Source organism: Trichosurus vulpecula, chromosome 1, assembly GCF_011100635.1.
Source record: "Trichosurus vulpecula isolate mTriVul1 chromosome 1, mTriVul1.pri, whole genome shotgun sequence".
NCBI lineage: Eukaryota > Metazoa > Chordata > Mammalia > Diprotodontia > Phalangeridae > Trichosurus > Trichosurus vulpecula.
In genome coordinates this window covers 440,800,918-440,814,363 of record NC_050573.1, presented here as the reverse complement: position 1 = coordinate 440,814,363, position 13,446 = coordinate 440,800,918, and the positions used below count along the sequence as shown (strand labels likewise).

Genomic DNA, 13,446 nt, shown 5'->3' with positions numbered 1-13,446 from the left:
TCACCTGAGATTTTGTTGTCTCTTACAGTTGTAATGCTCCAAAATTCAGAAGTTTGGTATTCTACTCTCTGACCACAACCTCATATCCTTCTGCCCCTCACATTCTCTCACAAGCTAAACCCTTATTCCTTTGGCCAGCCCTATTCTCCTGGTCCATCTCCACCAGAATGGAGTACTGTTTCACTTAGCTCCATAGAAATCTTAATCCCATGATCTGTCAATGTAATGTTTCACTAGCTAGTACCCTGGAATCCTTTGACCCCCCTACCCTTCTATCACCCTTAACCTATGAATTATTACTTTTTGTTAACCCTCACTATCCAATTTTTCTACCCCTGCTTCAGAATTGGTGATTATCAGTTAAAAAAGTTGTAAAATTTAAAAAATTTCACCCCCACAAGTTTTTAGAACATAACCAAAGATAGACCCTCATTGCTGCTTGACAATTCTGTTTATTCTAGCCCTATCAACACCTTTGTGCAGCTAGGTAGCCCAGTGGATAGAGTATTGGGCCTGGAGTCAAGAAGACTCATTTTTCTGAGTTCAAATCCAGTCTCAGATATCTACTAGCTATGTGACCCTGGAAAAAAATAACTTAATCCTGTTTGCCTCAGTTTCCTCATCTGTAAAAAGAGCTAGAGAAGGAAATGTGAAACTACTCCAGTATCTTTGCCAATGAAACCCTGAACAGCAATCAATAACCTTGCTGATTCTCCACAGTGACGGTTCTAAACCATTTACTCTCTCCTAGAGAGCCCCCTTAACTCTGCCACTTATTTCTAATCACCCATCCTCATTCTTCAATGAGATTAAAGTCAGTAAATATGAATTCCTTCAGGTCCCCTGAATCCCCCCCCAAAACTTCTCACTATCATTACCTTCTGTCTCACATCCATTCATGGAAGAGATAGCCTAACTACTCACTAAAGCTAATCATTCAACCTCATTTTCATTTAGCTGTTGGTCTCTATTATTGTAGTCACTGAGTGTATTGTTTTGTGCCATGAACTTCCTAAATTTACAATCTGGAAACAATACTGTAATGAAGCCACTTTAAATCCATACACAAAGATCTTACTTAAATTTTGTTCAAACTTTCTTGTGCCTATAAGGAATAAAAGCCCCTTAAACTGAGGCCATGTATACTTAAACCACTAGGATCAAGATGCTGAAGAGGAATTCATCCAGACAAAGTAGTGTATGACTTTATTGTTATATTCAAATCAGGATTATATACATTTATACTGCTAAGTTGAAATAGGAAAAGTCAAAATAAAGTAAATATTCATGAGCTAACTAGCAGAGAAATTTATTGGGAGGAAATGGAATTTTTCTCTCTATCTCTGCATATCACTTGTTTCTCTTTCTCATTGACTTCCTTTTAATGGAAAAAGGATGGAGAAGTGTTGAATTCAAGGAGACTGAACAGAAAAACTAAAAGTTTTCCCTTTAATTAGCTCAAATGTTCAGGAAGGACACAAATTCTCCACTAACTTTTTGTTATATCAAAAGATGTCAAAAACTAGGCCCTGATTAAACAATCAAGCAGATCTCTTTGCAACATTAGGTATATATGTCAAATATGGATATTGCTGACTTTCTAAAAATCCACTCATAGCCAAATGAATGCATCCTTTTTCAATTGAATTCAAAAGGTACCTGCTAAGAGTAAGGCACGCTGTTAAGACACAGGATACAAAGACAAAATGAGATGCAATCCCTGTCTTCAAGGAGATTTCATTTTATTTGAGGATACGACATGTAAACAGACAAGTAAATACAATATAATTTAGAGGGACAGACAGAGACAGAGGCGTAGAAGGACAGAGACAGAGACAGAGAGAGAAATGGAGACAGAGAGACAGAGAAACAGAGGGAGAGAGAGACAGAGAGAGAGAGACAGAGACAGAGACAGAGAGACAGAGACAGAGGCAGAGACAGAGAGAAAGAGACAGAGGCAGAGACAGAGACTAATCAATCAGAGGAATCAGGAGACTTCTCTTAGGGGATGGCACTGGATTTTAGCCTTGAAGGTAACTAAGGATTCTACTAGGACAGCACTTCTCAAGTGTGATCCAGGGGCCCTTGGGGGTCCTTGAGACCCTTACAGGAGGTCTACCAAGACAAAACTATTTTTAGAATAATACTAAATTGTTTTACAGTCAATATCATTAGAAATAATTCACCTAAACAAAACCTTTTGTCACATTCTCAATAACTTTGAAGAGTAAAGGGGTCCTAAGACTAAAAAGTTTGAGAAGTGCTACTATATTAGGGCAAGGTGAGGAGAGACCATTCCAGGCATGGCAGGCTGCCTTTGCCAACACTTAGAGGTTAGATATGGAATATAGTAAAGAGGGAACACCAAGTAATCCAGTTTGCCTGGAAGAGAGAGTTCATAAAAGGGAGTGATGCAAAATGAACCTGGAAGAGTGAATTGCAGCCAGACTGTAAAGGACTTTAAATACCATATTGAAGAATTGATATTTTATCCTCTAGCGATGGAGCAGTGTGGTCAGACCAGAGTTTTAACAAGATCATTTTCATGGCTATACCGGAGGATGGATTAAGGGAAGAGACTAGAAGCAAGGAGTCAGTTTAGGAATTTTTTTCAACATTATCATTAGGGTGAAAATTGGAATGTCATAGTATATTAATATATGGTTTTCAGTCAGAAAGATGGGTTTAAGTTCTGTGTGTGGCCCATAGTGTCTGTGTGACCCTAGGAAAGGCAAACAGAACACTGGATAGAGCGCTGAGCCTAGAGTCAGGAAGATCTGAGTTTACATATGACCTTAGACACTTACTAGTTGTGTGACCCTGGGCAAGTTGCTCAACCTCCAGTTGCCTCAGTTTCCTCATATGTAAAATGGTGATAATAATAGCACCTACCTCACAGGGTTTTGTGAGGATCAGATGAGGTTATATTTGTAAAGTGCTGTAGAAACAGTAGCTATTATCATCCTCATCATTAGTTTAACTCTCAGTGTTTCAAGCAACTTTTTAAGGTTGTAAGTTGAAAGGATTTACTAACATGTATCGGTATAGGGAATTTCTTCATTGGGAGTTTCCTAAGGCAATGCAATCATAGGCACAGACCAAACTAACAAACCACTAGAGACCTTTCTCATGGACTGAAAGACAGTTCTATCACACTTTTGGGAAAAAAACATGCCAGAGCCTGTTGCCAAGAGCCTTCCATGGAATAAACTTCAAAAAAGGGCCCTTTTCTCTAATAACAATTCTAGTATTGGGCAGCCCAAAGCAGAGGAGGCATGTCCAAGCACAAGAATGAAGGATCAACATTTCACATGAGATTATCTCCAATTTTTCCTCTTTATCTTGTGTGTGGTTTTTTTGTATGTTGTATCTCTCAATTGTGAGCACCTTAAGGGGAGAAACTGGGTTTTGCTTTGTTTTTTTTTAAATCCTCATTGCTTAGCACAGTACCTGGTACATACCAGACCTTTAATAAATTCTTGTTGACTCGACTTGAATGTGCAGAAGCATCAGGATCCAAAGGACAAAAGACACAGGGGAAATATCTGGTCAGCAGGAATCCAAGGAACTGTTTATCCAAATGAGTCTGAGCTCATACTACTGTTCTAATTCTTAGCCTCACTCACTTCCAAGACTTAGGATTTGAGGTTCACTCCTTGGTCTTCTGCGTGAACTGTAGCTACAGACAGATTACTGTTTCCAATATTATAATATCGATGTGGCTAAATTGATGTGGCAGTCAGCTCTCTTTTGTGTGTGGCCTTCTCCCATTAGAGTGTAAGCTCTTTGAGGGCAGGAACTAGCTTTCATTTTGCTTGTATTTGTATCCCCCAGCACTCTACACAATTCCTGGCACATAGAAAGTGCTTAATGAATGCTTGTTACCTGCCAATGGTTATCCTATGGTGCAGGAGTGTTTCTACAAGTGTTGTGTCCCAGACTATCCTGTAAGGTCTTCCTGTTCCTAGTAAGGCCTAGTAAGGCCATGGAGCCTTTCTCAATGTCCATACCTTTATGCCCATGAATAAATTATGGATGTCATAGGACATTGAATGAGAAGGAGGTCTTAGGCTACTCTCTCCTTACCCTGTCTTCTCTCTCGGTTATTGCTGAAATGTAGAGAATGAAGAGAAAGAAGGGTAGGCACATACAATATAAATACTTTAGGCTAAATCCCTGCTTCTTTCCTCTCCATATTTTCTCAGCTTAGGTATTTTTTAACCATCTTTTAGGGCCTCCAAGACAGTTCCTTATCTTCCCCTTTTCTCAGTTCTTTGCAGGACCAAATAGGTTATCTCTCCCATGGGGTCCCCTAACTAGTTTCCTGCTCAGAAGGGGTCCCATCTTATGAGACTCCTTAGTTTACTTTTCAGGGGCCACTGCCGCTGACATTCTCCACCAGTGGAATCAATCTCACCTGGCATCCTGGGGAAACCTGTTCTAGTGATAGAACCCTCAGAAGCAAATGGTCTCTATCTGTTCCTGTGGAGTTTTTCCCCTAAATCCTTGAGCATTTGGGTGGCATAGTGTACTGCAGGGGGTTGAGAGAAAGGAACAAGTGGGTTAACCCTTCCTGGATCTTCCTGGAGGAAACAAGATCCGGAAATCAGAAGCTATATTTGATATTCTTAGTATTGATATTGTGGTTAGTTAATGTCATTATATTAAATCTATTTCATTAAGGAACCATATTTGTACAAAGAGTTCATGGTATATTCATCATTATAAATGGTATGGTATTAATTATAATACCATAATATCATTATAAGTGGTATTCATCATTATAAATCTATGGAGACTGGGACAAAGACTGGGACTATCTGAACCCAAGGCTAAATTTTTCATTCAAACCCAGCTCCTGGTACATCACTGCTAGCCAGTGTTATAGCTCCAGTTTTCAGAAGCTGTAAATTATAAAATTAAAGTCACTAAAGGACAACAAATGTCAGAGATCACAGGATATACACGTTGATCAATATCAAGTTTCTGAAGAGAAATTTTAGAGGCAGGTAGGTGGCATAGTTTACAGCATGCTGCTAGATTTGGAGTCAAGAAGGCCAGAGTTCAAAGCCTGCCTCAGACAGTCACTACTTGTGTGACCCTAGGAAGGTTACTTAACCTCTATCGGCTCTATCTATTAAAAAAATGATTAGCACTTACCTCAAAGGATTATAGATAGAGGAGTCCAGAAGACCTAGGGTCATGTCCTGCCTCTACTATACAATCACAAACAAATTGCTTAACATCTCAGTGCCTCATCCCCAGACTCTAATATGATAAGTTGCCGAGGAATAATCCATCTATATTGGTGAAGGGAGTTTCCACACCAGGAGATCCCCCACACCAATGAAATTATACATCTGGGGGAGAAATTAATCTGATTTAATCCTTTGTAATCTGGTGGTGCAATGCATAGAGCACCAGGCCTAGAGTCAGGAAGACTCATCTCCTTGAGTTTAAATATAGCCTCAGATACTTACTATGTGACTGGGCAAGTCACTTAACCCTGTCTGCCTCTGTTTCCTCATCTGTAAAATGAGCTGGAGAAGGAAATGGCAACTATTCCAGTATCTCTGCTAAGAAAACTCCAAATGGAGTCATGAAGAGCTGGACATGAATAACTGAGCTGGACTGAATAACAAGAAGTCTGGCATTTGAGAAAACATGAGCACTTAGAGGTAAACTGACTTAGCCAAGGTCAAGCCCAGAATTGGCAGAGCAGGAATGGGCCCATAGCTGCTGACTGTCATTCCTCTTTCCACCGGATTATATGCTGCTCAATAGTAATCCTCTGTTGTCTATTCGGTAAAGCTCCTGTTAATAGCTGTGTTAATAAGAAATATTACTTCAATCATAGTAGATTGAGTTCCTTGAAAGTCTCATGGGAGACCCTATCTTTCTATTTCATATTAAGCACTGCATGAATGAATGAATAATGAATGAATGAATGAAAGACATTTATTAGTTGCTTACTATGTGGCAAGTATATAGTTCCTGTATCTCCATTCTTTTCTTGTACCCCTAGCCTTCTAATGCTTGTTTATTTGCATGTTAAGTGAAATTGGGATGCATAAATGAAGAATTTATTCAAAACTTGAAGAAAAGCCATAACAAGATTCTCCTTCTCAGAAATTAGCATCAGTGGCAGACAAAAGGCTTCCAGACACATTGCTACTTTGGAGCTGAAGCTTTGTCAAATCTTAGACCAATTCGAGGTTTGATGTTCTATTGACTCCAGACCGCAGAACCATAGATGTAGGGCAAAGATTCTTCCCCTTTTGTTGAGTTTTGGATCCATTTGGCAGTCTGATGAAGCCTATGGACCCCTTCTCAGAAAAATGTTTTTAATGCGTAGAATAAAATGCATAGACTCACACATGAAACAAATTATGGGAATATGGTTATCAAAATATCTTTTCCATCTGAGTCCACAGACCTTTCAAAATGTATCTTTGGACTCCAGGTTAAGAGTCCTTGATCTAGAGGGAAAAGGGACCTCAGAGGTCATCTACTCTAGACCTCTAATTTTTCAGATGAGGAAACTGAAGGCCATGGAGATTAAATGTCCTCCTCAGTTTCACGTAAGTAGTAAGCCTCAGAGGCTGGATTTGAACCCAAGTCCTCTGACTCCAAAGCCAGTGTTCTCTCCAGTGCTTCCTCACTGTAGAACCTTTTCCCAACAAGCATGCTTCTTTGACCTTTCTTGTCTTCGTGTTTCTATGATTGTGTGTGTGTGTGTGTGTGTGTGTGTGTGTGTGAGAGAGAGAGAGAGAGAGAGAGAGAGAGAGAGAGAGAGAGAGCGAGCTTAGTAAAAAGACTAACTCAAATCTCTGCCAGGGTATCATTTCCCACTAGGCCAGGCCGAAGACACCCCAATGACCTTAATCTGTCACCAAGTAGGGAAAATTGTTCAAGACTTTCATTTTACATGTGGTCTACGTTTCCTGCATTAGTTTTCATGTTCGTCCCTTGTCTCTTGGCAGGATTGGAGGATCTGTGCCAACCGTCTTTTCCTATTTTGCTGAAGTGCTTGCGCGGGAGAAACGAGGGGAACACCTGAGCTGGCTCTGCATGTTCTGGATGATTGGGGGCATCTATGCCTCAGCCATGGCTTGGGCCATTATCCCTCACTATGGTAAGAAACTTGCTTTTCACTGGATTATATACAAGTTATGGATTTTTTTCAACCTATTCCTCACTACCGTGAGATGCCAACCTAAGAATAGGGGCATGTGCAAATTTCTCCATCTTATCTGTTTCAGTTCTTTAGCTCATTTCCATAAGATCTGAACAATCTAAGAACTGATCAACAGTGATGTGAACTGCATTTTGTTCTTGTTTAAAATTATTGCTTTGGTTCTTTTCCCTCTCCTCCATGAAGCCCACATTGGTGGAGTGAAGAGACACGTAGATTACCCAAAACAACTTTAATGGTGACATCATTTGTATTTGCTCTGTAAATTCTGTCATATACCTCAGAGACAAATGAGGTGTGTACACACACACACACACACACACACACACACACACACATTCATCCTCTCTGAACATAGGTTCAGCCCTCAGTGTGGGGTCTACCCAATGGTTGACAACTCAGGACTCAGCTGAAAATCTGGAAGGAAGTCAGAATTTCCACAGATAATTTACCAAAAGGATAATCCACTCACAGATAACTGAGAATCGACTGGTTCTGTTTTCCCATCTGGTCATTCTCGTGTTCCTACCTTGGTTCTTTATGTCAAGGTAATGAAGACTTGCCCCATTCACTACCAAGTACGTAGTGTCCCTGATTAGTAGTTAGACTCTATCACATATGAAAAAATGGTTCTACTCAGGTGAAACTGAAAACCCCATCATAGTCTTCAGGAGACACACAAAGGAAGCTCATTCTGATTATGTTTGAACAGCTAAGCAGATAAAATTGAACTATTATTTGCAAAAAAAAATTAAAAATCAAATAAAAATTCTTAATTGTGAAGTCACATAGAAACACATTTGATTTTTCTGAATTTCTCCACATTTAATGCTACACCTAATAAAAAGTCAGTTTGTGTTCTTGAACCACAATATTAGCTCACTTTTATCTAGCACTTTATCATTGACAGAGCATTTTCCTTACAACAGAGAGGTAAGTAGACCAAATCCTTACTGTTTTCCAGATAAAGAAATTGAGGCTCAGAGCAGGTAACTCACCATTAGCTGTGTGATAAACACAGCTAATGAAGAGCAAAAGCAGGACTCATAAGTAAAGATCCTCTAACTCCAGATGAAGTATTCTTTCCACCTTGAATAAAATATGCTCTTTATTATAGAACATGGTTCTGTATTAGAATTCCTTTTATAAAATTTGATTTCATGACACAAATCACATAAATCATGACACATTGCAAATTGTTGCATCTTAGGTTGTGAAATATATATTGCTATTTTTATTCCATTTTTAATTCTGATAAATTAGAGGAGAACAGACATCAAAAAAGGAACAAACAAAGCCCAAAAGACTTGCATTCCTGGTCAGTGTAGATAAAAAGGAAAGCAATTTTCCAATTTTTAAGATGAGTTTGGAGTATAGAGGGAAAATATTGGGGTTTTGCCCCTGGGGTACATTAGCATCTTTGTGTCAAAATGTCAGAGATAATTCCAAACAAAAGATTAAACATGTTCACTACTCTTTTTTGTTGTTGCCACCACCAGACAAATTTAAGGAGGTTCTTCAGTTTGATTGTGACCCTAAAACCTCAGTTTTTATTCCCATTCAACTTTACTTCTCTGAAGTGAGAGATCAAAAGTTGTCACAGCTTTACCTGGCCACGTAGAGTAAGAGGACTACAGTTACCCCTTCCACGTCACAAATTTCCCCACCATAGTTTTGATAGGTCGTAGGTCAGCATAAGAAATTAAATGGGAATTTTGCAGAAGCCATAGACAACCCACAAAGGCCAACAGATGACACAGAAAAAGTTTAGAAACTCAGAAATGCATAAATATGTATACAGTATTGTATAATATTGACATATTTAATCTTTTAATACCATAATAATTTAGACTTCTTCTCTAATAAGAAGGGAGGGCCAAAAATTTTGCCTACATTTTCCAGCTCATGGAGGCACCATGTCCCTAACCTCCACAATGTGGAAAGGATAACTGTACTTTTGGCCTATAGCAGACATCTTGTAAGATATTATTTCTTAGTCCTGAACCATATTTTCCACTACTCCCTTATTCTACCTTTATATTAAAATCACTAACTGTCAAGGCAGATATTGACCTAAGCTAGATAATCCTGTCAAGGTCTTCACAGGATTTTTCTCTACATTCCCTGAAACACATATTGGCATATAAGCTGCAATCATCTTCATGGTGGTCTTTTTTGCTTGTGCTCTTTGTAACCACTACAAGGTGAAGTGACTGACTGCCTCATTAAATTATTTTTCTTGTAGCTTTTGGGTGTATGATTAACTCAACTCCTTTCTACACTTCTTAGAAGAGCACTTCCAAGCTGGTTTTCTTTTTCCATTTAGCTTCAATTTCCTTGTGTTTGGGTTTCATTTATAGAGAAAAGGGCAAGATGGATGTGACTTGGTTTCTCCAGCAGTGTGGCAGTTGGGACAAATGCCAGTTCTAGGTGCAAAACTTAGTTAAAAGTAGAAATTTACTTCACTTAGACATAGCTATCATCCCATCTTAGTCTGCCCCTAGACTGTTGCTTTCATTCCCTGGTCCTTAGTAGAATAAGGTCTTTTCTGAAGGGCACCAGCTACAACCCGATTTAGGCTAAAATTGGTCTCTCCTTAATCTCCTAACATCTCAAGCTTGTTGCTGTGTCTTTTTGGTTCTAAAACCCAGAATCTCTTCCATTTGTTTTCCTACGTATCTGACCTAGGCCAAGCTGAACAAGCTGATGCCCTATTCTGATCCTGCCATATTGATTCTATATGGAAACAAGATCGCTTTGTTTCTTTTTTCTCTACTTTTTGGCTCAACTTTTCAGTTACTTTTTTTTTGGTTCAGTGCATACTTATCATGTTAATCCAATCCCAGCTTGGCCATCCTAACATTTTTATGGCCCTTTAAGTCATTCTTTTCCAGATTCTTAGCACTGGAAGGACCCTTGAAATCATGTAATCCAACCTTCTTCTTTTTCAGATGAGGAAACTGAGGTCCAGAAATGAAGAATTACCCACATTCATGGTCACATGAATACTGTTAAAGCCAGGACTAGAATTCATGTCTCCTGACTAAGTCAATGAACTTTTCCCCTATATCATACTGCTTAAGTATGTCTTTTAGATAGCACATACATTTGGCTAGGAGAGAGAGTCCTATTACTCATCACAATTTTTTATGAAAAATAACTAATATAATCATAACATAATGAATGCATGGAGTAGGTGATGTAGAAGGAAGTTTACATGGATGTATTTAGGGTCTTAATGATTCATCAATAGATCCTCGAAAAATATTCTTTTTCATGGTTTCTTATGTGATATTTTTCTATCCTACTTTGTATATGGAAATCTCTCCCTCTGCTTCTCTTCCTCTCATTCTTTCTCCCTCCTATCCCTTCTCTCTGTGTCTTACTCTCTGTCTCTTTCTGTTGATGTCTCTCTCCATATCTCTGTCTCTATCTCTCTATGTCTCTTTCTCTTATTTGTTAAAAAAAGACATTTTTTTTTAATCAAACACCCCAGACATAACAATCCAGTTTCAGACTTTAACTAGGTTCCAGTCTTCCTTCTTCCACTACCTAGCTGTGTGACCTTGGGCAAGTTACTCCACCTTTCATTAACTTGTCAGTTACATAACTGTAACACCATGTGCCTTTCTTGGCCAACATGATTATTGGTAGCATCACAAGAGATAATAGATATAAAAGTACTTTATACACCATAAAGTACAAAAAATAAGGCATTGCTATTGCTTCCGATGCTGTTGTTAGGTTGGCTGCCTTTCCAATTCTGAGAGTGGTTCTGGAGCAACAAATTTGTGGATAATCCAGGTTCTCCTTGGATCTCTGTGGCAATTTCCACTTCTGAATTATCCCTAGTTGATGTCCCTAAGAAATGCCTCTCAAGACAGCCTTTCAATGTCTGTGGAGAGTGCTGGAAGGAGAAGTGAAGAGGAGAGCTCGGGAATCCAGTTCAGTTTCATAAATTTTATTTTCTCTTTAACCCCTATTTGAGATCCAGTAACTCAGCTAGGGCTCTTTGTACCACAAACAAAAACATATTCCAACCTATGGGGCTTAGAATCCTACTCAAATGTTACTTTTAGAAGATCTCAGATGCGTGGCAAGTCTCTCACTTTCTCTGCTGTCGCTTTCATCTGCCTTAAAATGGATGACTGCTTGGCTAAAAACTTGTTTAGTTTCATTGCAGTGCTCCCCAAATTTTTTTTCCTTTGAAATGCTGCAATGTCAACTATACAGCAGCTCTTGGAAAATAACAAGAAATATCCCAATAGCATCTCCAATCACTACACTTTTGGAGACTTTATCCAGTATATAGAAGTTTATTCTAGGAGGAAAAGAACATAAATAGGAGCTGTTCACACACAACAACACACACAGAATCACAGGCCCTCCGTACATTGGTATTGAGACTGATTTCCCATGTGCCTCCTAGTCACTAATGAATGATTGCTAACTATTTGACAACTGTAGAACATATTGAAAATTATGGATTGTTATAAACAGTTTTGGAATATTTCTGTTGTGGCTGTTCTGCATCTGTGGCAGCTCGGTGGGTCAAGGGGTAAAATAGAATGTTTGAAATAATAAAATTTGAATTTTGCTACCAGGCATACCCTTGATGCTGGACAGTCACTTCCCATTTTAGTAGAAACTGGAATTTTTTAAGCCATCAGAGGGTTATTTGTCTCAAATTTTGGCCTCACTTTATTAGAATTGCTCACTTGTGGGGCTTAGTTAAAACATGAGCTATGTCCAAAGCAGTCTCATCAATGTGGGGTTAAATTGAAAATGCCAGATATCTTCTATTTATCAAATGTTTGTTGTTCAAGGCACTGTGTTTGGTACTGTTGATACAATAATAGATAGGCCATACCTCCTGCTCTCAAGAGTTTACACTCTCATGGACAAGTATATGAATAATTATACCATAGGAGAGAAATAAATAAATGAAGACAGAGAGGTCTAAACAAAATAGTATCAGAAATTTGAAGTTATTTTCACCTGGGGTGGAGAGTCAGGAAACATTTCATGGAGAAGAAGCCATCTAACTTGTACCTTAATGGGAAGGACTTCAACATAGAAAGTAGGAACAAGAGTGTAGACATTCCAGGTATGGCACCAGTATGAGCAAGGGCATAGAGATAGGAAAGGACAGGACAACAGAGGAAAGGGAATGATCTGGTTTGATTGGACCATAAAACATTTTAAATGGATGAATTAATGGTGGACAGTGTAAACTTTTGAAGGCTTTAAATTCCAGGGTCAGGATTTTATACTTTATTTAGTAAACAAATGAGTAAAGGAATGAAATGACCATAGCAAGGCATTAAGAATACTCAGGCAGCAGTGTAGAAGATGGATTAGAAAAGGGACAGCTTAGATACACAAAAATTCATTAGGATACTACTCTGTTACTATAGGGTAGAATGGGACAGCTAGATGACACAGTGGATAGAGTGCCCAGCTTGGAGTCAGAAGACCCCTCTTTGTGGGTTCAAATCTAGCTTCAGACACTTACTAGCTGTGTGACCTTTGGCAAGTCACTTAACCCTATTTGCTTCAGTTTTTTCATCTATAAAATGAGCTAGAAAAAGAAATGGCAAACCCCTCTAGTACCTCTGCCTAGAAAACCCTAAATGGGGTCATGAAGAGTTAGACATGACTGAAAAATGACTGAACTGATAGGACAGAAAAAAATGAAAGCCTCAATAAAAGTAGTTTTGACAAGATTGGAGGAGGCAGAGACTGGCTGTAAGGGATATTATAAAGATCGAAATAATAGAACTTAGCAACTAATCAGACATGTGGAGTGAGAGAGAAGGAAGAGTCAAAGGCGACTCAGTGGTTTTGATCCTGACAAACCGATTTGAAGAGGAAGTGAGAGTTTAGCAGGGAAATTATGAGTTCAGTTTTAGACATGCTGAATTTTCAGGGACAGCAAAATACTCTGGTGGTAATACCTACAAAGTAGTTGGAAATATGAGAGGAAATCTGAAGAGATGAGGATAGAGATATAGATTAATTGATAATAATCTAGAGGTGATAATTTAAGCTGTGTGAAAGAATGCTATTAATGAGAGCAGAGAGGAGAGGTAAGGAGAGGAAAAGAAAGGAGAGGAGGAGAAATGAAAAGAGAGAAGAGGAGGGGAAAGCCTAGGGAACAGAAACTTAGAGAACAACAACATTCAAAGGGTGGGCCAAATATAAGAAACCAACAAAAGAGAAGTTGGAAAGATAGAACCATAAGGGACCAG

The 13,446-nt window shown here is 38.8% G+C and overlaps 1 protein-coding gene across 1 annotated transcript in view; it reads left to right on the top strand.

Moving 5' to 3' along the window:
• The window catches only part of SV2C (synaptic vesicle glycoprotein 2C), a 219,922-nt gene that overhangs the window by 92,242 nt on the left and 114,234 nt on the right, over positions 1–13,446 (top strand). The window contains exon 3 of the mRNA XM_036747087.1: positions 6,984–7,135. Coding sequence (XP_036602982.1) covers positions 6,984–7,135 — 152 coding nt within the window. The remainder of the gene's footprint in view (positions 1–6,983; positions 7,136–13,446) is intronic.